This window comes from Dipodomys spectabilis, unplaced genomic scaffold (genome assembly GCF_019054845.1).
Source record: "Dipodomys spectabilis isolate Male_0828 unplaced genomic scaffold, ASM1905484v1 ptg000478l, whole genome shotgun sequence".
NCBI lineage: Eukaryota > Metazoa > Chordata > Mammalia > Rodentia > Heteromyidae > Dipodomys > Dipodomys spectabilis.
Window position 1 is genome coordinate 469838 of NW_024871155.1, and position 27884 is coordinate 497721.

At 54.2% G+C, this 27884-nt stretch overlaps 2 protein-coding genes across 2 annotated transcripts; both read left to right on the forward strand.

Moving 5' to 3' along the window:
• The first annotated feature begins 2670 nt into the window (after positions 1 to 2670).
• Positions 2671 to 15849, forward strand: Lman1l (lectin, mannose binding 1 like). The gene is made up of 12 exons (XM_042668889.1): positions 2671 to 2836; positions 5127 to 5281; positions 5562 to 5620; positions 7006 to 7105; positions 7804 to 7924; positions 8875 to 8930; positions 9149 to 9278; positions 10006 to 10157; positions 11173 to 11240; positions 12691 to 12814; positions 13799 to 13926; positions 15672 to 15849. Exons 1-12 carry the CDS (start codon positions 2671 to 2673, stop codon positions 15847 to 15849), a joined length of 1437 nt encoding a protein of 478 aa, XP_042524823.1.
• A 993-nt stretch (positions 15850 to 16842) lies between these two features.
• Cplx3 (complexin 3) lies at positions 16843 to 19733 on the forward strand. The gene is made up of 3 exons (XM_042668874.1): positions 16843 to 17010; positions 18257 to 18344; positions 19500 to 19733. The coding sequence occupies exons 1-3, from the start codon at positions 16847 to 16849 to the stop codon at positions 19722 to 19724; spliced, it is 477 nt and encodes a 158-aa protein (XP_042524808.1). The 5' UTR covers positions 16843 to 16846; the 3' UTR covers positions 19725 to 19733.
• Positions 19734 to 27884: the final 8151 nt, after the last annotated feature.

Here is a 27884-nt window from a genome sequence, read left to right on the forward strand (position 1 = left end):
GGTTCTATGATGGACATGCTGGGTTCCAGGGATGGCTTTGAACCTGCAGAGTGGTGCTGAGTTACACGTTGGTGCTCAGGAGGCTGAGCTCCAAGGCTCACAATTTGAAGGCAGCCTGAGCAGGAAAGTCTGTGAGACTTTTAGCTCCAATTAACTAGCAAACAAAAGCTGGAAATGAAGCTGGGGTTCAAGTGGTAGAGTGCCAGCCTTGATCAGAAAAGCTCAGGAAGCCGAGCACCAGTGGCTCACGCCTGTAATCCTAGCTACTCAGGAGGCTGGGATCTAAGGATCGAGGTTCAAAGCCAGTCCGGGCAGGAAAGTCCATGAGACTCTTATCTCCAATAAACCACTAGAAAACTGGAAGTGGTGCTGTGGCTCAAGTAATACAGCACTCGCCTTGAGCTGGAGTACAGGGACAGCGCCCAGGCCCAGAGTTCAAGTCCCATGACTAAAAAAAAGCTCAGGAACAGCATCCAGGCCCTGAGTTCAAGCCTCAGGACCGGCACCAAAAAATACCTCCTTTTTGCATGTCCTAAAATTACCCATTTAGAACCTTTCCAAGTCACTCTGTGGAAAGTCAGTGACAATCTTACCGAAGCTCAGAAAACACAGCTCTGGTTATGCATCTTGCCAAATGAGCGACAGGAAAATCAACCTTTATTTGGTTGAAAGATTGGAATTAGAAGCCGGGTGCCAGTGGCTTATGCCTGTCATCCTAGCTAATGAGGAGGATGGAATCTGAGGATCACAGTTCAAAGCCAGCCCCAGACAGGAAACTCTGTGAGACTCTCAGCTCCAATAAACTACCAGAATACTGGAAGTGGCGCTGTGGCTCAAGTGGTAGAGCGCTAGCTGAGGGACAGCGCCCAGACACTGCGTTCAATCCTCAGTACCAGTGTGCATGCACACACACACACACACACACACATACTGCCAAAAACAACAGAAGCCTACTTTGTTAAGGGAAGAGTCAAACACTGTGTAGGAAGCTGGGGACTGGTGGCCCATTGGGCATGCCCATCCATCCCAGCTACTCAGGAGGCTGAGATCTAAGGATTGCAGTTTTGGGTCAGTCTATGAGACTCTTACCTCCCCCAGGAGTGAATCACCAGAAAACTGGAAGTAGTGCTGTGACCCCAAGGGGTAGAGTGCTAGCTTTGAGTGAATAAAGCTTAGGGACAGTGCCTAGGCCCTGAGTTCAAGCCCCACGACAGACAAAACCAACAAAAACACCAATCCCGGATTTTCTATGAATTTATTCATAAAGGTTAGCATATTTCTCAAAAATAAGCATCACTACAGTACTATATTATTTTTTAAAAATTCTTTTATTATTATAAAGGGGATGTACAGAGAGGTTTCAGTTTCATAAGTCAGGTTTAAAGTACATTTCTTTTTGGACAGTGTCTTCCCCTTCCTTTGCTTTCCCTCCTTTCTGTTTTTTCCTCTACTCCTAGGGAAGCAGTACTGGGGCTTGAACTCAGGGCCTCACATTTTTGCTGTGTGTGTGTGTGTGTGTGTGTGTGTGTTCCCAGCTGGTGCTCTACCACTTGAGCCACACCTCCCCTTTGGGCTTTTTGCTGGTTAATTGGATAGCGCAGTCTCTCGAGTTTGTCTTCCCAGGCTGGCTTCCACCACAGATCCTCAGATCTCAGCCTCCTGAGCAGCTAGGATGACCCGTGAGCCACCAGTGCCTGGCTACTTCTAGCAATATTAATGATGATTCTCAAACCAAATCAAATATTCATTGTTCAAATTTCCCCGATTGTCCCATTTTCCCCACTGGTTGGCGGGTTAACTTTGGATTGCAAAGGAGATCTATGCATATTGCATTTATTTGCCCTTTATGTCACTTAGTTGTTAAGAATACAAACGTGCTGAGGGGGACAGGAAAGCGGAATAACACAGCCAGGGAGAGGAGGAAGCCACTGGAGTCCGTGGCTCACGTCTGTAATCCCAGCTACTCCAAAAGCTGAAATCTGAGGCTCCAAGTTCAGAGCCAACTGGGGCAGAGAAGTCTCTTGAGACTTCATCTCCAATTAACCAGCAAAATACAGGCCTAGAGGGGTGGCTCAAATGGTAGAGTGCCAGCTGTGAGCAAGAAAACTCAGCAGAGCTGGGCACTAGGCTCATAGCTGTCATTCTAGCTACTCAGGAGGTTGAGATCTGAGGATCGTGATTCAAAGCCAGCCCAATCAGGAAGTCTTGTGAAGCTCTTTATTTCTATTAAACTACTCAGAAAAAGCTAGAAGTGGAGTCCTGGCTCAAGTAGTAGAGCGCTAGCCTGTAGCTAAAGAAGCTCAGGGACAGCGCCTAGACTGTGAGTTCATGCACTTGCACGTGCATGTGCGTACACACACACACACACACACACACACAACCAAGAGACCTTCCCACAACAGGGTACTACAAGGTTTCTGTGCCTCCCTGGACACTGCCTCTGTCATCAGCTTCTAGAACCCAGGGAAGATGGCCAGGCCCAGGGACAGAGCTGAGGGAGGGTGAGCCGGGGCCAGCTGCCCATTCCCGCTGGAGGTGGAGGAGGTGGGGCCTGAGATCAGAACAGGATCCTGGCGGTGAGGAAGAGCCAGGGCCTGGCTGGTGCCCAGCGCCTCTCTGCCTGGCTGCCCGCCGCCGCCCAGCCTGGCAGCCGGACCTCAGCCCCTCACCATGCCTGGCATCTGCACGTCCACCCCGCTGCTCTGCCTGCTCCTCCTGTGCCCGGTCCCCCACGGCACGGAAGAGCTCCCTCCTCTAAGACGCAGGTTCGAATACAAGCTCAGCTTCAAGGGGCCGTGGCCTGGGGCGGGAATTCCCTTCTGGAGCTGCCATGGAGGTGAGGAGAAGGTCTCAGCCATGCCCAGGACCCAGGAGGGTCCAGGAGCCATGGCCAGGGAGGGAGTGGCAGGGGTGAGGCCAGGCTGGGGTGATGGGACCAGGGGTCCAGAACCTTCCAGGCGGCCCTTGTGTTCCAGTCATCAAAAAAAATTCATTCCCAGCCACCAGCTTCAGTTTTAACTTCCTGCCCCCCCCTTGTGTGTGTGTGTGTGTGTGTGTGTGTGCACGCACATTCGTGTGCACTCACCAATCCTGGGGCTTGAGCTCAGGGCCTGGGCGCTGTCTCTCAGCTCTTGGGCTCAAGGCTAGCGCTCTACCACTTGAGCCACAGCGCCACTTCCAGCTTTTTCTGTTTATGTGGTGTTAGAAGAATTGAACCCAGGGCCTCATGCATGCGAGGCAAGCGCTCTACCACTGAGCCACCTTCCCAGCCTCCTCCCTGAGCTTTTTCAGGTTCAAAGCTGCTGGTCTACCATTTGAGTTGCAGCTCCACTTCCAGCTTTTTGCTGGTTAGTTGGAGATAAGAGTTTCTCAGATAGCCAGGGGGCTGATGGCTCACGCCTGTCATCCTAGCTACTCAGGAGGCTGAGATTTCAGGATCACGACAGTTCAAAGCCAGCCCGGGCAGGAAAGTCTGTGAGACTCATCTCCAATGAACCACCAGAAAACCAGAAGTGGCGCTGTGGCTCAAGTGGTAGAGCGCTCGCCTTGAGCTGAAGAGCTGAGGGACAGCGCCCAGGCCCAGAGTTCAAGCCCCACAACTGACCAAAAACAAACAACAGTTTCACAGACTCAAACCACAATCCTCAGATATCAGCCTCCTGAGTAGCTAGGATGACAGGCCTGAGCTACTAGCACTCAATTCTCACCGTTCTTCTGTGCCCAGCCCCAGAACCAGAGGCTGAGGCTACATAGCAAGACACTGCCTCAAAAAGACACACACAGACACACAGACACACAGACACACACACACACACACACACACACACACACACAAGTGGCAGAGTCAGCTTCCAGGGCCCCGGTCACCTCTGGCTTTTAGCTTCTATCCCTCTATACCCCATCCTGGGTCTTCTGCAGAGCAAACAGCTTGGATTAGCAGCCTCCGGAAAGTTCTGGCAAGGTCTAGGCCCTGGGCGAGGTTCCAGATTGACAGAATGGAGAATGGAGGATGAAGAGCAAGCTGGGCGGGGCCTCGGATTTCCTTTCCCCCACTTCCTGCTAGGTCTGCCTCAGTTTCTCTCCCTTTCCCCCTCCCCACCCTTCTTGGTCATAAAGGGCTCCCTCCACCCCAGCCTCCAGCATCAGGGAAAACTCTTAACACTCCATAGCTGGGCACCAGTGGCTCACATCTGTCATCCCAACTACTCCAGAGGTTGAGATCTGAGGATCGTGGTTTGAAGCCAGCCAAGGCAGTAAAGCCTGTGAGACTCTTTCTTTTTAGGCAAGCATGGGGTTTGAACTCAGGGCCTGGGCGCTATCCCTGAGCTCTTTTGTCTCAAGGCTAGCGCTCTACCACTTGAGCCACAGCTCCACTTGGGGTTTTTTAGTGGTTCATTAGAGATTTGAACCATAATCCTCCGATCTCAGCTTCCTGAGGAGCTAGGATGACAGGCGTGAGCCACCAGCGCTCAGCACCATGAGATTCTTATCTCCATTAGCTATGACTCAGGTGGTGAGTGCTAGCTTTGAGCAAAAAAGAAAAATGCTTCGGGAAAGAACCCAGGCCCTGAGTTCAAATCCTAGGGCCAGCACAAAACAAAATAAAACAACAGTAAAACCAGACACCACAAGCAAGACACAGACAAAGTCCAGCCTGTATTTCCCTGCCTCTACTTCGGAGTCCTCCTGCTTCTGAGCAGAGTGCTTTGTGTGTGCATGTGTATGCACATGTGTGTGTGTGTGTGTCTGTCTGTCTGTGTGCCACCAATCCTGGGGCTTGCACTCAGGGCCTGGGTGCCGTCCCTGAGCTTTTCCCACTCAAGGCTGGCGCTCTCCCGCGTGAGCCACAGCTCCACCCCTGACTTTTGGGGTGGTTTATTGGAGATAAGTAGCTCCCATACTTTTCCTGCTTAGGCTGGTTTCAAACCGTGATCCTCCAATCTCAATGTCCTGAGTAGCTGGGATTACAGGCAAGAGCTACTGGCCTGGGTTTTTACTTAGCAAATGGCAGGTGCTGGTGGGTCGGACCTCCACCTGTGGCTGGTGGGGTGTGGGGGTGAGGGTCTGTGTGTGTGTGTGTGTGTGTGTGTGTGTGTAGCATGGCTCTGAGCTGTCCTGCTCTCCAGACGCCATTGTGGGCCTAGAAGAGGTGCGGCTGGCACCGTCCATGAGGCACCGCAGCGGGGCTGTGTGGAGCAGCACCTCTGTCCCCTTCTCTTCCTGGGAGGTAGAAGTACGGATGAGGGTGACAGGCCCCGGGGCCCGGGGAGCCCAGGGCGTGGTGAGTGACCCCTCCCCGCCCGGTGTGCAGGGGGGAGGCAGGACGGGGTGCTCTGTCGGGATCTCCCCAAGCTGAGGGCCTGGGCCTTGCAGGGCGTGTGGTACGCTCGGGACAGGGGCCAGGCCAGCGCTGTCCCGGGTGAGCCGGCCCTGGGGGATAGCCTTGGAATTATCTTGGACTCCACCATCATGGATGCCCAGGTGGGTGGCATCGGGCCAGGTGGGTGTGCCCTCTGCCTCCGCTCTGGGCCTCCTCCCTGAGTGTTGCTTTCTACGTTCAGGACAGGCCAGCTGTCCGCGTGCTGGGCCGCAGCACGCCCTCCCCAGCAGGGCTGTTTGGGTAAGAGTCTGGGGGCAGGGCTGACCCCTTCCCCCTCCTTCCTTCCTTCCTTCCTTCCTGGGCCACTACCCTGCAGTGCCAACCTCTCCCAATGCTACGTGCGCGTGTGTGTGCATGTGTGCATGCATGTGCCTTTGTGTGTGTGTGTGTGTGTGTGTGTGTGTACTGGTCCTGGGTTCAAATTCAGGCCCTTGGCTTTTTCTTTCTTTCTTTCCTTTTTCCTTTTTCTTTTGTTGGTTGTGGGGCTTGAACGCTGGGCCTGGGCGCTGTCCCTCAGCTCTTCAGCTCAAGGCGAGCGCTCTACCACTTGAGCCACAGCGCCACTTTTGGTTTTCTGGTGGTTTATTGGAGATAAGAGTCTCACAGACTTTCCTTGCCCAGGCTAGCTTTGAACCGTGATCCTCAGATCTCAGCCTCCTGAGTAGCTGGGATTACAGGCATGGGGCATGGTGCTTGGCTAGAGCTTCTGCTCTTGCTACTCTGTCTTTGTCTCTCTCTGTCTCTCTGTCTTTCTCTGTCTGTCTGTCTCTCTCTCTCTCCTACCTCCCCCATGGATCTCAGCTGTGTCTCTGGGTCCCCAAGACCAGAGTTTCTCGCTCTTCCAGGCTGAGTCGTCAAGTCCTTGGCCAACACCAACTCAAGATAAACAGAGAGGTGGGGTGACCTGGAAAGCTCAACCAGCAAGCACAGCACTGAGTGCAGAGCTGCAGCCCCCGGGGTGGATCCACACTCTTCCCGCCAGGGCCACACACCCATCCCTTTCTCCCAGATGACGTGGCCTCCTGCCCTCCCTGCCGGGCCAGTTTGTCCGTCTCTCAGCAAACATCTCTGACCTCACATCAATTAGAATAATTGCTTTTATGGGGGTGAGTGTACTGTCAGCAGGCACCACGCCAGGCATGAAGCTCATTGAAGGAGCTAACCCTCATAACCGCCTTAGGAGGTATTTGCAATTATTAGCCTTTTTTTTTTTTTTGTCAGTCATGGGGTTTGAACTCTGGACCTGGGCGCTGTCCCTCAGCTCTTCAGCTCAAGGCTAGTGCTCTACCACTTGAGCCACAGCGCCACTTGGTTTTCTGAATGGTTTATTGGAGATAAGAGTCACACAGACTTTCCTGCCCGAGCTGGCTTTGAACCACAACCCTCAGATCTCAGCCTCCCGAGGAGCTAGCATGACAAGCGTGAGTCACCGGAGCCTGGTGACTTTGCTTTCTTCTGTCAAACTATAATAGCAAGGGAGACTCAAGTTAGACAATGGGAACTTGTCCCATACTAAGTCTCCGAAGGAGGAAAGGAGTGGCACTGCAGGCCTGGGCTTTGAGACCCATCCCCATTGGCCAAGGCCTTGAGTTCTGCATGACGTCACTGAGTTCCAGGTCTCACAGGCATGAAGATGACGCCGTGCTTGGTTCCTGTCACCGAGACTTCAGGAACCGGCCCCACCCCTTCAAAGTCCGCATCACCTACTGGGGGCAGAGGCTTCGTGTGAGTTTCCTTCCTGCTTTTGGGGGACAACCTCCCCTCTCCCACCGCCTCCCATTGAGCTTCAACATGTAGAGCTGATGCAGAGATCATGTGACACCTAGCGGCCATTGGAATGCTGGGGCCACGAGCCAAGGCAACCCGCCACACACACTGGGAAGGGCAAGGGAGCAAGCGTTTCCCACAGGACGTGGAGAGGAAGCAGGGCCCTGTGCATGATGCCACTGGGGATTTCAAGCCTCTAGAACTTGAGGCAAATACATTTCTCTTGGCCAGACACCGGTGGCTCACGCCTATCACCCTAGCTACTCAGGAGGCTGAGATCTGAGGATCATGATGCAAAGCTAGCCTGAACACGAGAGTCCATGAGACTCTTATTTCCAATGAACCACCAGAAAACCACAAGTGGCGCTATGGCTCAAAGTGGTAGAGCGCTAGCCCTGAACAAAAAGAGCTCAGGGACAGCGCCTGGGCCTTGAGTTCAAGACCCAAGACCAACAACAACAACAACAAAAATGTGAAGCCACAAAGAAGATATAGAGCTGCTGTGCATCCCCCACAGAGTTGCGTGTTAGCATAGGGGGTCCCTCTGGGAAACCCCTGAGTCCTCACACCCATGAGGGGACCCAGGTACCTTCCCCCAGCTGTGTGCAGAACTTGAACACGAGTAGTGCCCAGCTCACCCCCTCCATGACCTTCAGGTGTCCTTGAGCAGTGGCCTCACACCCAGAGACCCAGATGAGGTCTGTGTTGACGTCGGGCCCCTGGTTTTGGCCCCTGAAGGTTTCTTTGGGGTCTCTGCAGCCACCAGCACTCTGGCAGGTAAGGGCCCCTCTGGGTGGGGAAGGAGCTGAGGGCGGTGTTTAGTGAAGCACCGTTCACCTGGGCACAGATCCGGGCAGATGCCAGCTCCCTCCCAGGAGAACATCACATCTGCTTTGCAAGGGATTATTGAAAGTTTCAAAGGTCCCAGGCCAGTGGTTCATGTCTATAATCCCAGCTACTCAGGAGGCTGAGATCTGAGGATCACAGTTCAAAGCCAGCAAAGGCAGGAAATTCCGTGAGACTCTTATCTCCAATGAACCACCAAAATGATCAAAAAGCTGGAAGTGGAACTATGGCTCACGTGGTAGAGCACTAGCCCTGAGCCAAAACAGCTCAGAGACAGCGCCCAAGCCCTGAGTTCAAGCCTCAGGACCTGCACCAAGGGAAAAAAAAAGTCTCATGGACGTTTCCTGCAAAATGTGACTCTGAATCTCAATCTTCAGATCTCTACTTCCTGAGTGACTAGGATTGCAGGCGTGAGCCACCAGCACCTATCTGGCTGGGAGTTCTTTTTACTTTTACTTTCTTTCATTATTTCTTTGCTCTGGTCCTGGGACTTGAACTCAGGGCCTTGCACTCTCGCTTGGCTTTTTTTGTTCAGGCCTGGCACACAACCACTTGAGCCACGCTGCCACTTCCAGCTCTTGGCTTGGTTCATTGGAGGTGAACGAGTCTCACAGATTTTCCTGCCCGGGGTTGGCTTTGAACCGTGATCCTCAAATCTCAGCCTCCTGAGTAGCTGGGATGATGTCCCCTCCTTCCTCCCCTCCGCCCTGTGAGCTACCAGGGCACTGGGCTCATCCAGTCTCTTGACTTTCTTAGAGTGCAGTGTTGCTGGGGGCGTGGCCTGGGTGGGGTGGGCGTGGCCTGGATGGGGTGGGCGTGGCCTGGATGGGGTGGGCGGGGCATGGAAGGGCTTCACCTCCCTCTGTGAACTCCTCCTCCAGATGACCACGACATCTTGTCCTTCCTTACCTTCAGTCTGCACGAGCCAGGCCTGGAGGTGAGGCCCTGTGGGGGGCCCTGGGCTCCCTGGATGCTTCTGCTCTGTGTCCCCACACCCCCCCCCCCACAGATGCTGTCATTCCAGCCCTTCCTCTTCTTCACCCCTCCCCCCCATCCTATGTGTTCTGGATCTTACGCTGGGCAGTGCTGGGGAGTGGGGGGGCAGAGGAAGGGTGGGAACCACCAGAGGCTTCACCCCTGGTCTTCCTCCTCCAGGCTGGCCTCCAGGCCTTCCTAAACATGGAGCAGCTCCGCTTGGCCAGGCAGCTGGAAGAGTTGACAGCACGGCTGGCCTTGGGCACCCGGGACAGCATTGCCCAGCCTGACTTCAAAGCCCAGGAAGAGGGTAGGAGAGCAGGAAGGCCGGGCGGCCCATCTGACCGCCACAGATCTGGGGTCCCTGGGAGGAGATGAAGAGGCCATCTGTAAGGAGGACCTGGGCCTCTGCTATCCTGCCTGCCCCAGACACACTCCCTAGGGGAGGGTCTTAGGTCTTGGAAGCAGAAGGCACACTTTTTCTGTGTGTCTGAGTGTGCAAGTGCAGGGACTTGAACTCCGAACCAGTCACCATCATTTGACTTTTTCGGCTCCAAGCTGGCGCTTTACCGCTCCAACCGTACCTCCCCTTCCAACTTTTTTTTTTGCTGGTTAATGAGAGCTAAGAGTCTCAAAAGTTTTCTACTCCCACACACACGCTTGGCTTCAAATTGGGGGATCCTGAGATCTCAGGTTCCTGAATAGTTAGGATGTCAAGCGGGAGCCCCCAGCGCCCGGCTAAGTTCTCCTGTCTATGCCTGAGCTAGCTTGGACGGTGATCCTCCTGTTTACACTTCCTGGGTGACAGGTGTCACGCCCCCAGCTTTTACTGGTTGAGATGGGCTCTCTCCTGAACTTTTTTCCCCCAGTCTGGCCTTGAACTATCAGCGTAAGTAGCTCTGTCCCATTATAGTCGTTAAGACCACAGGCCCAGGGTCCAGCCCTATGCCCAAGCCTCTTTCTAGATATTGCCCCCAAGAGAGGAGCTGCTGTCTGGCTTTGGCCACACCCCCCCATCTCTGCTCCACCCACCCTAGGGGAAAGGCTCTTTGACCTGGAGGAGACACTGGACAAACAGACAAGAATCCTGCAGTCACTCGGGGCTCTCTCAGAGCAGATGGCCCAGGCAGAGAAGCAATGGAGGGAGCAGCTGAGGCTCCCAGGCCAGGCAGGGCCTGTGGAAGGCTGGGTAAGTAGCCCAGCAGGCAGGCTACATCCTAACTACTCCACAAGAGGACAATTGCTAGTCCAGTGCCAGTGGCTCCCGCCTGTCATCCCAGCTACTCAGGAGGCTGAGATCTGAGGATCGCAGTTGGAAGCCAGGCTTGGCAGGAAAGTCCGTGAGACTCTTATCTCCACTTAATCACCAAAAGCCAGAAGTGGAGCTGTGGCTCCAGTGGTAGGACACCAGTTTTGAGTGAAATAGCTCAGGGACTGCACCCAGGCCCTGAGTTCAAGCCCCAAGACTGGCACGCAGACAAAACACACATGCTAAATTAATTAATAAAAATAAAATTAAAAAGAGGAAAAGTGCTGCAGCCAGAAGCTAGCCACCCCTAAAAACTGCAGGAAAATGGGGACAAGGTTGAAAGACTACAGGTCATTGAATGAAACAGGGCTATGTGCTAGATCTTACATCTGTGTGTGTATGGGGGGGGGGTGGAAAGAAGAGGTCCCAGGGCTTGAACGCAGGGCCTGCACGCTGTCCCAGAACTTGTCACTCAAGGCTAACACTGTCACTTGGGCTAGAGCTTCACTTTGGCTTTTTGGTGATTAATTAGAGGTAAGAGTCTCATGGATTTTCCTGCCTGGGCTGGCTTTGAACCACAGTCCTGAGATCTCAGCCTTCTGAGTAGCTAGGATTACAGGCGTGAGCCACTGGCTGCAAAAAGAGCATCATCCCACAAGTAAATGCTCTCCAGAGCCACATGGCTGGGGCTGGGGAGAGAAGATGCCATGTTTTTTAAACTCAGATCTATAGACCTATGACAGAAATAGATTAGGTGCGGATTTGCATGCGATTTGCATGCGATTTGCATACTGCTTGCTTAATGCTCACTTTTCATCCAAATTTTCATTTCTGCAACCATCCTGGCTCCTCCCCCCCCAGGGAACTAGACCCCAGGGCTCTCCAGGAAGGCAGGCTGGGAGCAGGGGGACTGGGCCCCATACCCAAGCTAGCCAAGAGCCTGGCCTTCCCGCAGGACCTCACCAACATCAGCACCCTGCTGTCCGGACAGCGGACTCTGCTCAGTGCCCTGCAGGAGGTGAGGTAAGGACCGAGGGGCCAAGGAACTGGGACAGAATGACAGACACAGCCTTTTACCAGCTTGAGTCTCTGCGGAAGTTCCTCCGTGATCCTGCATCGATTCCCCCCAATTCCTCCCATCATTCCCTGGACACCCAGATCAGAGCTTGGCAATGCGAGAGGTTGGGGAATGTGGATCAAATTCAAAGTGGTAGGTTTTTCGTTGTTATTGTTGTTTGTTTGTTGGTGCTGATCCTGGGGCTTGAATTCAAAGCCTGCGGCACAGTCCCTGAACTTTTTCCGCTCAGGCTGGCTCTGCACCACTTGAGCCACAGATCCACTTCTGGTTTTTTGCTGGCTAGTTGGAGATAAAAAAAAAAAATCATCTCAGGGCTGGGAAGGTGGCTCAGTGGTAGAGCGCTTGCCTTGCATGCCTGAGGCCCTGGGTTTGATTCCTCAGCACCACATAAAGCAAAATGAAAAAAGCCGGAAGTGGCGCTGTGGCTTGAGTGGTAGAGTGCTAGCCTTGAGCTGAAGAGCTGAGGGACAGCGCCCAGGCCCAGAGTTCAGGCCCACGACTGGACCCAAAAAAAAAAAAATCATCTCGCAGATTTGTCTGTCTAGGTTGGTGAACCTCAGTCCTCAGATCTCAGCCTCTTGAATAGCTGGGATTACAGGCATGAGCACCAGTACTCAGCTAAAACAAATGTGTTTGTGTTTTTTGTTTTGTTTTATTTTTTGGTTGGTCATGGGGCCTGAACTCTGGGCCTGGGCACTGTCCCTAAGCTCTTCAGCTCAAGTCTAGCACTGTACCACTTAAGCCATAGCACCACTTCCAGCTTTTTCTGCTTATGTGGTACTGAGGAATCGAACCCAGGGCCTCATGCTTGCGAGGCAAGCACTCTACCACTGAGCCACCTTCCCAGCCCCTGTTTTGTTTTTTTGTCTTGGGGCCTGAACTCTGGACCTGGGCGCTGTCCCTCAGCTCTTCAGCTCAAGCCTAGTGCTCTACCACTTGAGCCACAGCACCACTTCTGGTTTTCTGGTGGTTTATTGGAGATAAGTATCTCACAGCCTTTCCTTCCCTGGGCTGGCTTTGAACCATGATCCTCAGATCTCAGCCTCCTGAGTAACCAGGATTACAGGCGTGAGCCACTGACACCCAGCAGAACAAAAGCCCTGGGGATGGGGAGAGAAACCTCAGAGCTGTGAATGCCCCCTGCCCCTGCCCACACCTGCCCCATCTCGATGTCTGGGAAAGGTAGAGGAGGAAGAGGGTGAGAGAGCTCTGGGGGCTGGGAGTTGTGCCAACTTTCGGAAGATTCGTGTGTGGGTTCGAGCCATGTTGGGGTATAAGGAGGCTCAGGGCAGAGCTTCCGTGCATGGTAACTGCTGGCGGAGCAAAGATGGGAATGGTTAGGTGATTTGGACAGCAATTCACCTCCCTCGTTTCCTCCCCCACCCCGCCCATCAGGGATGCAGCCGTCCGCATGGCCTCGGATGCCCGAGGCCTCTACCTCCCTGTGGGCACCAAGCATCACTTCCTGGAGCTGGACCAGATCATGAGCGTCCTGCAGAAGGACCTCCGGGGCCTGGTGGTAAGGGGAGGGAGTGGGGGGGCACGGGGGCCGGGCCCTGAGGCCTGGGCTCCGCCCCTTCCTTCCAACACTTCTGCAGCCCCCAGTGAGCCTCCTCCACCATCCTTCTAGGGAGTCCTCAGGCGCCTGTATCTGCGCGTGCGCATGCATGCACACAGCCCTGCAGAGACACACAATCGCAGCTTCTCTGTCTGTCTGCTCCAGGGGACCTGGAGACCCCTTGGCCCAACCCCTCGATCCCAAAAGGGGATACAACTTAGAGTTCACTCTATGATGCTGTCCTTCCTTTCTTCCTTCCTTCCTTCCTTCCTTCCTTCCTTCTTTCCTCTTTCCTTCCTCCTTCCTTCCTTCCTTCCTCCCTCCTTTCTTTCTTCCTTCCTTCCTTCTTTCCTCTTTCCTTCCTCCTTCCTTCCTTCCTTCCTTCTTTCCTTCCTTCCTTCCCTCCCTTCTTCTTTCCTTCCTTCCTCTTTCCTTCCTTCTTTCTCTTTCTTCCTTTTCTCCTCTTTCTTCTACCTTTCTCTTTCTTCCTCTACTTTTTTCTCTCTTTGGGGTGTGTGTGTGTGTGTGTGTGTGTGTGTGTGTGTGTGTGTGTGTGTGTGTGTGTGAATTATCGGGGCTTAAACCCAGGGCTTTATGTTCTCGCTTGGCTTTTTCACTCAAGGCCGGTGCTCTACCACTTGAGCTCCCCTTCTGGCATTTTGGTGGTTTGTTGGAGATAAGAGTCTCACAGCCTTTCCCGCCCAGTCTACTGGCTCTTAGTCCCAGATCCTCAGATCGCAGCCTCCTGAGTAGTGGGATGGCATGTATGATCCCCTGACCTCCGGAATGTCTTCCTGGAGGTTCCCATGGAGGGAGGGTGGGGCGGCCATTGTGGCCCCGGTGACAGCCGGGGTGAGCACCAGGGGCCATGCGAGCTGGAGGCCGAAGGTCCACTCCCGCCTGAGAAGCGGAGCCAGGACCTCAGGCTTCCCCTCCATCTTGCAGAAGACGGCAGCCAAGGCGCCCCGCCCTACAGGCTGGCGCCCCAGGGCACCCGCATGCCTGCAGCCCGGATTCTTCTTATTCTTCCTCCTCCTCCAGACCATTGGCTTCTTCTGCTACGTGAACTTCAGGTGAGCCTTCCCTGGGTGGGCAGAGTTTCCCAGCCTGCCCAGCGTGGCTTGGTTCTGGGCTGTAACTGCTCAGTTTGAGGCCTGGAGGGAGGCTGCATGGTCTGCCCCACAGCCAGAGCAGAACACACCAGGACCCTTCTTCCCCTCACCAACGCCACCTCAGTCCCCAAGAGGGAGAAAGTGACAGCTGACAAGCAAATGGACAATGCTTGATGGCAGATGATAGGTGTGCAAGAGGAAGAACTTTATTTTTTACTCTTTTTTTTTTTTGTCGGTTGTAGGGCTTGAACTCAGGGCCCTGGGCGCTGTCCCTGATCCTCTTTGTGCTCAAGGCTAGCGCTCTACCACTTGAACAACAGTGCCACTTCCAGTTTTTGATTGGTTAATGGGAGATATGAATTTCATGGGGACTTTTCTGCCTGGGCTGGCTTCAAACTGCCATCCTCAGATCTCAGCCTCCTGAGTAGCTAGGATGACAGGGGTAAGCCACTGATGCCCAGCTGAGAAAGAACTTTTGTGTGTGCTGATGCTAGGGTTTGAACTCAGGGCCTAAGTGCTTAAAACAGCGATCCTCAGAGCTCAGCCTCCTGAGTAGCTAGGTTGACATGCGTGAGCCACGAGCACCCAACTGCAAAAAGCATATTTTGGGGAGAAATGTCACAGTTTAACAGTAGAAGTAAATGGAAGAGCCAATGAAGTGAAATAGGGCAAAAGAAGCCAGCTGTGGCAGTGTGTGCCTGGAAGCTCAGCACTTGTGAGGCAGTGGCCGATCTGGGAGGATGTAGAATTTGAGGACAGCCTGAATCACATAGAGAAACCTTCCTTCCTTCCTTCCTTCCTTCCTTCCTTCCTTCCTTCCTTCCTTCCTTCCCTTCCCTTCCTTCCTTCCTTCCTTCCCTTCCTTCCTTCCTTCCTTCCTTCCTTCCTTCCTTCCTTCCTTCCTTCCTTCCTTCCTTCCTTCCTTCCTTCCTTCCTTCCTTCCTTCCTTCCCTTCCTTCCACCAGACCTAGGGCTTGAACTCAGGGCCTGGTACTGTCCCTGAGCTTCTTTCTTTTTTTTTTTTTGGTCCAGTCGTGGGGCCTGAACTCTGGGCCTGGGCGCTGTCCCTCAGCTCTTCAGCTCAAGGCTAGAGCTCTACCACTTGAGCCACAGCGCCACTTCCGGCTTTTTTCTTATGTGGTGCTGAGGAATTGAACCCAGGGCCTCTGGCATGCAAGGCAAGCGCTCTACCACTGAGCCACCTTCCCAGCCCCTCCCTGAGCTTCTTTTGCTCAAATTAGCACTCTACCCGTTGAGCCACTGCTTTTTCTGTGTATATGGCACTGAGGAATCGATCGGACCCAGGGCTTCATGCATGCTAGGCAAGACTCTACCACTAAGCCACATTCTCACCCCAGAGAGACCCATCTTAAAATTAAAAAGAAAAAAAAAAAAGAAAAGATCTGGGCACTGGTGGCTCCTGCCTGTCATCCTAGCTACTCAGGAGGCTGAAATCAAAGGATCACAGTTCAAAGTCAGCCCAGGCAGGAAAGTCCATGAGACTCTTATCTCTAACCAGCTTAAAAAGCCAGAAGTAGAGCTATGGCTCAAGTGGTTGAGCACCAACCTTAGGCTTTAACAAAGCTTAGGGAGAGAGCATCCAGGCCCTGAATTTGAGCCCCAGTATTGATGCATGCTTGCACACACACACACACACACACACACACACACACAGACCCAAGTAATCTCTTTGTCTCTGACAGCAGCAGGCAGGAGCTGGACGAGAGCCTTCGGGAATGTCTGTCCACAGTTCCCTTTCCTCTGGACCCTGCACCCCGAACCCCTGCACCCCGCACCTCTGCACCCCACATCCCTGCACCCCGCATCCCTGGGGTGCTGGGGCTTTTCAGAAGGCAGCCGGTCTCCTCCAGCATGAATGCCTAAGCCCCCTCCAAGCTTCGTGTCTTGAGGCCCGGGTCGGTCGTCGGTATCTGCCTCCTCTAAGCCCCTGCTCCTGCCCACAGCCTGGCTTTGGAAGAACTTCTCCAAATTAAAGCGGCTTTCCCCCTGCTGAGCTTCCATGTGTCCTCACAGCCTCCTCCAGCCTCCCCAATGGATCCTGCCTCCCTCTGGGGGAGGTCTCTGGGAGGGAGTCCCAAGGACAGGGAAACGTGGGGGGCTTTGTTCTCACCGCACCCCGCTTCCCCGCACCCCTTTCCTCTGAACTGCTGAAGGAAGGAGGGCCACGTCTGGGTGGAATTCCATTACAGAGTCCCCCCCACCTCCCCACTGGGCGCGAGGGGTCTGGCTGTCCCCTCTCCCCCCCCCCCCCCCCCCCCCCCCCCCCCCCCGCCTTGCTCCTCCAGCATCACCAGGCTCTGGCCCTCAGCACCCCAGGGCCGGCAGGGTGACACGTGACCTCAACTATGCCAGGCGAATCTGGGGATCCATCCCTGGGAATCCCGCACCTTGCTCTCCTTTGGGGGGTGTAGCATTGGGGGGGGACCAGCATTGTGGGGGGGGGACCCAATGTGTAGGGAAGGGGGGCCACTCTGAGCGTCTGTCTGCTTTCTCGCGGCGACCTGGGTCTCTCGGCTGAAATCCTGGAGAGAAAGTTGAAATTGGGGAGGTAGCAGGGGTCCGGGCTGTGTGTATGGAGGCGCCCCCCCTCTTTCTCTAGGAAGCAGCCCCCCCACCCGGGCGGGCGGGCTGTCAGCCGTGGCCAGCCGGGCTGGGCGTTGAAGGAGGCGGGGGTGAGGCTGGGCACGTGGTCCAGCCTCGCCAGCCCCGTGCGGGCCCCCCGCCCCCCGTGGGGAGAGCGTGGGGAAGGAGGTGCAGTGCAGAGCCCGGGCTGGCGGCCGGAGCTGTCCAGGGGCCCCGGTGCTGAAGCCGATTGCCAGGGTGGTCACAGAGGCGCCGGCCGCAGAGGCTGCCCGGGACCATGGCGTTCATGGTGAAGACGATGGTGGGCGGCCAGCTGAAGAATCTCACCGGGAGCCTGGGGGGCGGTGAGGAGAAGGGAGACGGGGAGAAGTCGGCGGCCGAAGCACAGGGCATGAGCCGGGAGGAATACGAGGAGTATCAGAAGCAACTAGTGGAAGAAAAGTAAGTGGGGGTCCCCCTGGCTCCAGAGACACCCCCCCTCCCAGCACCCCAAGCCACCTAAACCTCTGGAGGGCTAAACCTCCGTCCAAGCCCCTCTCCCCTTTCTTCCTAAACTTGACAAGAGGCTGGGACAGGGGGGCCAAGCCTCCATGATGCTCCCAGGTACCCCATCTCACACCCCCCAGGTCTCCCACTTTGATTCTTGGGGGGGGGTTGGGGAGGGGGAGGGGCGCACGCGCTTCCCTGGGTAATCTTTTAATCCGATCGAGTCTCAGCTGCCTGCCCGTGGCTTCCAGTGAGGGCTCCGCTGTGTCTGAGGATCTGAGACAAACAAACAAATAAATAAACAAGAGGGGGGGCTCAGATCCTGAGTTGGGGGCGCGCAGGCATTGAGCTCCACTTGTAGGCATTGATTCTGGCCCTAGGTAGCTGGAGCGGAGACTCTGGACTCCGGCCAGGCTGCCTGAGTTCTCAAAGATCTTGGCTTTGCTTTCTCTACCCGAGGAATAACTTGCAAGTTCCTTCTCTTTCCTCCTTTCCTCTTCTGGAAAATGTTGGGGGGGGGGTCATAATTAGCATAGGAATGAAGGCTAAGTGACTTGGGGTGCATAAAATCATCGAGTCACAGCAGCCAGCCCATGACACATCATGAAACGTTACCAACTGCTCTTCCACTTTTCTCTTTCTTGTGCCAGTACTGGGGCTTGAACTCGGGGCTCGGGTGCTCTCCTTTAGCTTAGGGCTGGTGCTCTCCTACTTGAGCCACACCTCCACTTTGGACTTTTTACTAGTTCATTGGAGATCAGTAAGAGTCTCACAGACTTTTCCTTCCCCCAGGTTGGTTTCATACCGTGATCCTCAGATCTCAGCCTCCTGGGTAGCTGGGATGACAGGCGTGAGCCACTGGTGCCCAGCTTATTTCAGCCTAATTTTGCAAGAGAGAAAGAGGGACTTGCTCAAGGTTGTGCTTGGAGCACCAGTCTGCCCTCAACATCTTCCTCCACCCAAAGGGTGTGAAGGGAAAGACAGATCTGAGTGGAAGTCCACAGGGGGTGCACATTAGGGTCTGCAGGGACTCCGTGGCACCCCTTCCTGGTTGGCTCTGTCCAGTGTAGAGATGAGGAGAGACAGCAAATTGTTGGAGTCCCAACTTTCCCAGGCTGGTGGGAATCCCGCTGCGCCCCCCCCCCCCCCTGCCCGGCTCCTGGCATTGAAGACTCCGCTCCTCTCCCCCCTCCCCCTGCAGGATGGAGCGGGATGCACAGTTCACGCAGAGGAAGGCCGAGCGGGCCACGCTGCGGAGTCACTTTCGTGACAAGTACCGGCTGCCTAAGGTAGGGCCTGGCTGGAGGATCAGCACCCTGAGCTAGACTCTGGCACTGACCGGGCAGGTGGCAGCCCTGAGATATTCCTACCTCCACTTCCCTGTGTGTGTGTGTGTGTGTGTGTGTGAATGCTGGTAGTGGGGCTTGAACTCAAGGCCTGGGCACTGTCCCTCAGCTCTTCAGCTCAAGGTGCATGCTCTACCACTTGAGCCACAGCACCATTTCCAATTTTCTAGTGATTAATTGAAAGTAAGAGTCTCACGGACTTTCCTGCCTGGGCTGGCTTTGAACCGAGATCCTTAGATCCCAGCCTCCTGAGTAGCTAGGATGACAGGCATGAGCCACTGATACCCCGCTGAAGATGGGTTTTGATACTTGTTTTTGCCTGAGCAGGCCTCAAGCCTCAACTTTGTGATCTCCACTTGGAGATGTGAACCTTTGTGTCAGGAAGGGGACATGAGTTCGAATCTAGATCCTGTTTCCTAGTTGTAGTCGCAATGTCTTCTTTGCAGGAAATGTAACAAACGGAGCTGGGAATGTGGCTTAGTGGTAGAGTGCTAGCCTTGAGCAAAAGAAGCTCAAGGACAGTGCCCAAGCCCTGAGTTCAAGCCCTAGCACTAGGGGAAAAAAATGTAGCAAATGATATGGAGTCTGGGAGCTCATGGTGCACGCCTGTTATCCCAGCTACTCGGGAGGCTGAGATCTGAGGATCGAGATTTGAAACCAGCCCAGTCCAGACAGGAAAGTCCAGGCCCTGAGTTCAAATCCCAGGATTGGAGAAAGAAGAGAAAAAGAGAAAGAGAGAGGAAGGGTAGGAAGGAAAGAGGGAAGGAAAGAAGGAAGGAAGGAAGGAAGGAAGGAAGGAAGGAAGGAAGGAAGGGAGGGAGAGAGGGAGGGAGGGAGGGAGGGAGGGAGGGTTGGGCACTGATGATTCACACCTGGGATCTTTGCAAAAAGCTCAAAGTAGAGCTGTGGCTCAAGTGGTAAAGCACCAGCCTTGAGTGAAAAAGCTCTGGGATAGCGCCTAGGCCCTGAGTTCAAGCCCACAACTGTCACACAAAAAAGCAGGGTGTCTAGAACCCCAGTCCTGGCTTTTTTCTTTGCCCCTCCCCCAGCCCTGGGTTCCTCACAGCATTCCACCCCGCCCCCCCTTTCTCCCTACAGAACGAGACAGATGAGAATCAGATCCAGATGGCCGGTGGGGACGTGGAGCTGCCCCGGGAACTGGCCAAGATGATCGAGGAGGACACGGAGGAGGAGGAGGAGAAGGCCTCGGTGCTTGGGCAGCTGGCCAGCCTCCCGGGCCTGGACCTGGGCTCACTCAAGGACAAGGCTCAGAGCACGCTGGGGGACCTGAAGCAATCCGCTGAGAGATGCCGCGTCATGTGACCGCTTCCTGCGCTCACCTGTGGCGTGTGCAGACGGCTGAGCCCGCCGAGGGCTGTGGGTTCACAGCTGCCCAAGGGCCCGAGACCCCCACTGGGGCTTTGTTTCCCTTTCCTCTAACCTCAAACCCCTTTCATCCATGCTCCAAGTAAACCTGCCTTCTGGCTTTCCGCTCTCCACTGGGAAAAGTTGGTAGTGCTCCTTCGGCCCCCCAGAACCCCAATTTTTACTCAGCCTGGGGAGAGGGGAGCTCAGCAAGGGCCATGCAGACACACACACGTCCTGACACACACAGCTGTGTCCTCAGGGTGCCTGCGTCCCTCCAGACACCCCAACACCCCGGCACCCCAACATGAGGCTTTAGGAAGACAAGACGTCTGAGTTCCTGTCTCTTGAGAGCCCCAGCTCTTGGGCTGGGTGTGTGGCTCAGTGGTAGAGTGTTTGCCTAGCATGCATAAAGCCCTGGGTTCCATTCCTCAGTACCACATACACAGAAAAAGCTGGAAGTGGCGCTGTGGCTCAAGCGGTAGAGTGCTAGCCTTAAGCAAAAGAAGCTCAGGGACTACTCAGGCTCTGAGTTCAAGCCCCAGGACTGGCAAAAAAAAAAAAGGAAAAGAAAAAGCAAAAGAAAAGAAAGTCATGGCTCTTTCTGGGCTTTATTTATTTATATATTTATTTATTTATTGCCAGTCCTGGGGCTTGAACTCAGGGTCCGGGCACTGTCCCTGACCTTCTTCTGCTCTAGGCTAGCACTCTACCAACCCGAACCACAGCGCCACTTCTGGCTTTTTCTATGTATGTGGTACTGAGGAATTGAACCCAGGGCCTCATGCATGCCAGGCAAGCACTCTACCATTGAGCCACCTTCCCAGCCCCTGGTCTTCATTTTATCATCTATAAAAGGGGACCAAACTAGCTGGGTGCTGGTGGTTCATGCCGGTCATCCTAGTTACTCAAGAGGCTGAGATCTGAGGATTGAGGTTCAAAGCCAGCTCAGGCAGAGAAATCCAAGGGATTCTTATGTCTGTTTAAACACCAAAATGTCAGAAAGGGAACTGTGGATAAAGCTAAAAGCTAAGTGACAATACCCAGGTCCCGAGTTCAAGCCCTAGTATGTACACACACACACACACACACACACACACACACACACACACACACACACACACACAGGCACGCACGCAGGCACGCACACACGGGAATAAATTGATTTCTAAAGTTCTATCCTTCTGGGCATCTTGGAGCCAAGCCCATGCCCTTCCAGGCAGGGTAGCAGCTGCCGCAGTGGGCTCTGGGATTTGAGCAGAAGGCCAGCGAGGAAGCTGGCACTGCAAAGCAGCCAGGAGGCTCCCGGCCTTCTCCGGGCCCAGGGCCCGGCCAGTTTCTGTTCTGTTCCTGTAGAACTCTCTCTCTCTCTCTCTGGATTCCATAGCAGGAATCTCCTCTCCTAACAAATAAAGATTCCAGATGACATGGATGGCTTCCCATTTGTCATCATTGATCTTTTCTTTCTTTTTTTTCTTTTTTTTGGTCGGTCATGGGGCCTGAACTCTGGGCCTGGGCGATGCCCCTCAGCTCTTCAGCTCCAGGCTAGCGCTCTACCACTTGAGCCGCAGCACCACTTCCAGTTTTCTGGTGGTTTATTGGAGATAAGAGTTTCACAGCTTTTCTTGCTCAGGCTGGCTTTGAACCACGATCCTCAGATCTCAGCCTCCTGAGTAGCTAGGATTACAGGAGTGAGCCACCAGCGCCCAGCTCATCATTGATCTTGAGTCTTGGAGTTCACCAGTCCCCGCTCCAAACCTACCCTTGTGAGGGAGTCCTCTAACTCCTCACTCCTAGCTTCATAGCGGAAGGAGACATCCATCCCTGAGAGAGGAAGGGTCCTGTGCAAAGCTCAGCCCTTAGAAGATGTGTGACTTCAAGCTGGGTGCTAGTGGCTCACTCCTGTCATCCCAGCTACTCAGGAGGCTGAGATCTGAGGATTGTGATTTGACACCAACTTGGGCAGGAAATTCCAAGTCTTTCATCTCCGATTAATCAGCAAAAAGCTGGAAGTAGTGATGTGGCTCAAGTGGTAGAGCACCAGCCTTGGATGATAAAGTTAAGTGACAGTGCCCAGGCCCTGAGTTCAAGCCCAAGGCTTGGCCAAAAAAAAAAAAAGTTTCTGAGCCCCAGAATGATAATAGCAACAGCACAAGTTTCAAAGGGTGTTCATGTTTGTTGTTGTTTTTCCCCTCTCTTCTTTCTTCCTGGCAGTATCCACAGTCTGGTGCATGCTGGGCAAGTGCTGTGCCATTGAGCTACCTGTACATGGAAGGCCATAAGATCCATCCATAACTGGTACCCATCCTGTAAATAAGCAAGGAAGGGTTGGGTGAGCGCCCCCTGCTGGGCTGCCTTGGAAAGGCGTTGCCTGGTACCAGGGCTGAGGGAGGAAGCTCGTCCCGGTCTTCAGATGAGTTTGGGCCTCAGTAGAATTTTTTTTTTTCCAGTTGTGGGGCTTGAACTCGGGGCCTGGGCACTGTCCCTCAGCTCTTCAGCTCTACCACTTGAGCCACTAACTCAAGCCTGGCCCCTTTTTTATTTTTATTTTTTAAAAGCTCTTTAGGGCTGGGAAGGTGGCTCAGTGGTAGAGCGCTTGCCTCGCATGCATGAGGCCCTGGGTTCAATCCCTCAGCACCACATAAGCAGAAAAAGCCGGAAATGGAGCTGTGGTTCAAGTGGTAGAGCGCTAGCCTTGAGCTGAAGGGCTGAGGGACAGCGCCCAGACCTAGAGTTCAGGCCCCACAACCAACAACACAACAAAAAAGCTCTTTAGTAAAGCCAGGCACCAATGGCTCACATCTAGCTACTGAGGAGGCTGAGATCTGAGGATTGCGATTCAAAGCTAGCCTGGGCAGGAAAGTCCATGAGGCTCTTATTTCTAATAAACCACCAGAAAATCAGAAGTGGCATTGTGGCTCAAGTGGTAGAGCGCTAGCCTGGAGCTGAAGAGCTCAGGGACAGTGTTTAGGCCCCACAACCGACACCCCCCCCCCACAAAAAAAAGGGAGCCAGTGGCTTACACCTGTAATCCTAGCAACTCAGAAAGCTGAGATTTGAGGATCGTCATTTGAAGTCAGTCAGGCCAATAAATCTGAGAGACTCTCATCTTCAATTAAAAAAAAAAAAAAGCTGGTGTAATCCTAATTTTTCAGGAGGCTGAGATCTGAGGATCACAGTCCAAAGCCAGCCCAGGCAGGAAAAGTCCATGAGACTCTTATCTCCAAAAAAACCACCAGAAAACCACAAGTGGCACTGTGGCTCAAATGATAGAGCACTAGCCTTGAGCTGAAGAGCTGAGGGACAGTGTCCAGGCCCAGAGTTCAAGCCCCACAACTGACCAAAAAAAAAGTAAAGAAAAAGGAAAAAAAAGCTGGAAATGGAGGGGTGGTTCAAGTGGTAGAGTCTTGAATGAAAAGGCTGAGACAGCACCCAGGCCCTGAGTTCATGCCTCTGTACACACACACACACACACACACACACACACACACACACAAAGGAATGTATGCAGGGCGTGTCCTGGGGGCAGATCACAGACAGTAAGCGCCAGGCTGAGGAGGCTGGTGGGCAGGGACTCAGGCTCTGGGTTGGGGGCTGTCACCTCTCTCCTGGGTTCCAAGCTGCTCCTGGTGTGTCTGTGGGGACGGCCTGGCAGGACCACTGCCCCAGGCCTGTCCTGACCTTCCCGGAGCAGGAGCTGGGGGTGGGCGCAGCGGGGCGTTGGTGGCGGGGCCGCATCAGCCTCTGCCCTCCAGCGGCCTTCTGCCTAATGGAACTGGACAGCACCTTCTCCCTCAGTGCCTCTGAGGGGGAGGAGGGCAGGCTGGGCACTCACTGAACCCTGTCAATGCCGGGCTGCTTGGCACCTGGGGTCAGGAAGGGGGAGGGGACTGAGCCTCCACACTGGGGAACCCCAAGAGGCTCTGGCTGGCTACAGGATCCAGAAATGGGGTGTAAACAGCCCTAAGGAAGGAGTCCATTTTTTTGGTTATTTTATGTGTGTGATTTGATTTTACTTTTTGCGTCTGTCCTGGGGCGTGAATTCAAGGCCTGGGCATTTCCTCTGCGCTTTTTTTTTTTTTTTCTGGTCTGTCGTGGGGCTTGAACTCTGCGCCTGGGCGCTGATGCTGAGCTCTTCAGCTCAAGGCAAGCGCTCTACCACCTGAGCCACAGTGCCACTTCCGGTTTTTGGGTGGTTCATTGGAGATAAAGACTCTCAAGGACTTTTCTACCTGGGCTGGCTTTGAACTATGATTGTCAGATCTCAGCCTCCTGAGTAGCTATGATGACAAGTGTGACTCACAGGTGCTCAGCAAGAAGGAGCCAGTTTGGGGGCTCAGGTAGAGGGGGGAGGAGGGCAGACTGCGGTGGCCTTTTCTCTATCAGCCTGCCATGTGGGGTCCTCCATCCACCATGTCCTGTGTTCCCACCCCCACCCCTCTGCCTCATCCTACACCTGCCCTGCATTCCCCTGGGGGCCAAGCTGGCCAATCAGGAGCCCTCTGCTGCACTGGCCCCACCTCCTACGCCCTGAGGCCTGATACCCATTCGCTCTCTTTCCATCTTGTGTCCACTGTTGATTCTAGATAACTCTAAGCTTCATGACAGGTCTACCTGTGGGGAGAAGGCCATAAAGAAAGCCACTCTTGCCAGGCAGCTGGTGGCTCACGCCTGTCATCCTAGCTACTCAGGAGACTGAGATCTGAGGATCATGGTTCAAAGCCAGCCACGGCGGTAAGTCCATGAGACTCTCATCCCCAATGAACCAGCAAAAAGCCCATTAGTGAAATCTGTGGTTCAGGTGGTAGAGCGCTAGCCTTAAACACACACACACACACACAGACACACACACACAGACACAGACACACACACAGACACACAGAGGAAAGTGAGAATGTGAGAATTCCATCTTCCACAGGGGAGACCACGATGGCTGGCCTGTTTCCATCAAGTGCTCTGGCTCCACCGTTCCCAGCTCAGAGTTCAGCACCCGTGGGCCCCATCCGAGTCGTCTCCAGCCCCTTCTTCTGTATTCCCCCCACCCACAGAGCTCAGGCCTGAGTCCCACTGGGAAGGGGGTACTCAGAGCAAGTGACTTCCCAGTGGCCATCTGGTGTCCGGGGAGGCGCTGGGGCGGGTGGCTTTGGGTTTGGCGTCATAGCTTCTGCCTTTGCTACAGCCAGATGGTGTCTTCTCAGACGCTGGAGGCCCCGGGACATCTGGGCATGTTCATTTGCCCAGCCAAGCTGCTGGCAGGGCCTCCCGACACAGCTGATGCTCAGTCCGGGCCGTCCTTCATCCCGCTGACCCGAGGCTGCCCCGCCTCCAGCCCGGCCAGTGTACAGCTTAGCTGGGCATCTGTCAGTACCCGGGAGCTTGCATATGGCTTTCCGTTTCTGTGTCTGTGTATCCCAAGAGTTCAAAGCTGTGTTCATAGCCATGGGGGAAAGGGATGGTGGGCGTCACCTCTGGAGACAAAAGCATTTGAGCTGATCTCCTGTATGATTTATACAGCTTGTTTTCTGTGCTGGTCCTGAGGCTCGAACTCAGGGCCTGCGAGTAGTCCCTGTGCTTTTTTTTTGGGGGGGGGGGAGGGGGTCTGGTCGTGGGCCTGAACTCTGGGCCTGGGCGCTGTCCCTCAGCTCTTCAGCTCAAGGCTAGCGCTCTACCACTTGAGCCACAGTGCCACTTCCAGCTTTTTTCTTTTTGCTTATGTGGTGCTGAGGAATCGAACCCAGGGCCTCAGGCATGCAAGGCAAGCACTCTACCACTGAGCCACCTTCCCAGCCCCATCCCTGTGCTTTCTTGATCGAGGCTAGTGCACTAGCCACAGCTCTACTTTTGTTTTTTTTCAGTGGTTAGTTGGAGGTAAGGATCTCATAGACTTTTCTGCCCTGACTGGCTTTGAACTGTGATCCTCAGGTCTCAGCCTCCTGAGCAGCTAGGATGACAGGCATGTCTTTCCCCCAATCCAAGCACAATAGAGGGAAGGGAAGGGGGCTGAGGCACCTGGCTGGGGAGCAGAGGGAAGGCCCTTGCTGGGCTCCCATGGCTCCCTGACCCCCTAGGCTCGGCTGGACACTGCTAGACCTCTGGGGGCTGAGGGCAAGCGGTTGCTTGCCATCCTTGCCATCCTTCCTGGGTTCCACCTGCATTTTCTTTCTCTTTTTTTGTCAGTCCTGGGGCTTGAACTCAGGGCCTGGGCACTGTCCCTGAGCTTCTTTGGCTCAAGGCGAGCATTCTTACCACTTGAGCCACAGCTCTACTTCTGGCTTTTTCTGTGTATGTGGTACTGAGGAATGGAACCCAGGGCTTCAAGCATGCTAGGCAAGCACGCTACCACTGAGCCACCTTCCCAGCCCCTCCAGCTGGATTTCTATGCTTTAGCCCTCTCTTTATTTCACCCAGCCGGCAAGCAGGGTCAGGTCTGTTTTTCCAAGGGCAAGAAAGAGATATACAAGTACCAAAAAATAATTTAATAGAGACGATGATGACGAGCTGCATTCTCTAACGCAGCCTCCTGCAGAGGAACTGCTGCCAAAAATGGCAGTGGAGGCAGCTAGAGATCACCAGCACTGTGCTGGGTTTTTGTTGTTGTTGTTGTTTTTGGCCAGTCCTGGGGCTTGAACTCAGAGCCTAGGTGCTGTCCCTGAGCTTTCCTGCTCAAGGTTAGTGCTCTACCACTTGAGCCACACCTTTTTGAGCCATGGCTTTTTGTTGGTTAACTGGAGATACAGTCTTTTCTGCACAGGCTGGCTTCAAATTGCAATCCCTAGATCTCAGCCTCCTGAGTAATTGGGATTATATGTGTGAGTCACCAATGCCAGCCAACACTGTGATTTTTTTTTTTGGGGGGGGGTCAGTTGTGGGGCCTGGGCCTGGGCACTGTCCCTCAGCTCTTCAGCTCAAGGTTAGTGTTCTACCACTTGAGCCATAGCACCACTTTCCAGCTTTTTCTGCTTATGTGGTGTTGAGGAATCGAACCCAGGGCCTCATGCATGCAAAGTAAGCACTCTACCACTGAGCCACCTTCCCAGCCCCAACACTGTGATTGTTAAAAAGAAACTATCAACACAGGTATCTGTCATCCTCGCTGAGATGACTGATAGATGACAGGAGGCTGAGATCTGAGGATCACAGTTCAAAGCCAGCCCAAGCAGATGTATCTGAGAGATTCTTATCTCTAATTAACCAGAAAAAAAACCCCAAAATCCAACAACTGGAAGTGGAGGTGTGGCTCAAGTGGTAGAGCACAGGTATAAGGCTTTGAAAAAGTTCAAGTCCTCCAGAAAGGCCAAAACAATACCATTGAATTAACTAAAGATGGGTCCAATCTCCTCTGGGTAAAACTCGTCTGTGCGTGGTGTGGGCCCCACTCAGAGGTGGGGAGAACCAGGCCTAGGCAGGCCCGAAGCCCAGCACGGGGCTCATTCTGTGGCCAGTCCCTGGAGAGGGCTACAGAAGGAGGATGAAGATCAAAGACCTCTACCCTGTACCGGGACAGAAACAAGACATGAGGCTCACAAAGGCGATGGCGTTCATACTTGAAGGATTGTCCTGAAGCGCCACGTGGCAGCAGGCGCTCTGTGGGGCCAAGCGCGCACTGCGGAGTGGACAGTCCTGAAGGGCCTCGGGCGCCCCCTCCAGTGAGCTGGAAGAGGGGCCCAGGGTGCAGAAGTGTCCTGTTCAGGCCCTTAACTTCTTAAGTCCACAGGGAACTTGATGCCCTGAGACGGCTCAGACCCCCTCAGGTCTCAGCAAAGAAACGTGCACGGTGGTGCACGCCTGTAATCCCAGCTACTCCATCTGAGGATGGAGTTGCAAAGCCAGATTGGGCAGAAAAGTCCAGGAGACCCTTCTCTCTCTAACCACGAAAAAGCAGCAGAGGTGTGGCTCAAGTGGTAGAGCACCAGTCTAAAAACTACTAGGCAGTGCCAAGTCCAGTTCAAGCCCCGGGACCAACACGCACATACACACACACACACATATACAAAAAAAAGGCAGGGGGGAAAGGAAAAAGAAACTCCTTCCCGAGTGTGGGCCGCAGTGCTCCCACTGCACAGACCCATGGGGTGGGGCGGGGTTCGGGGAGGCGTAGCTCGTGACGGTGGGGTCTGC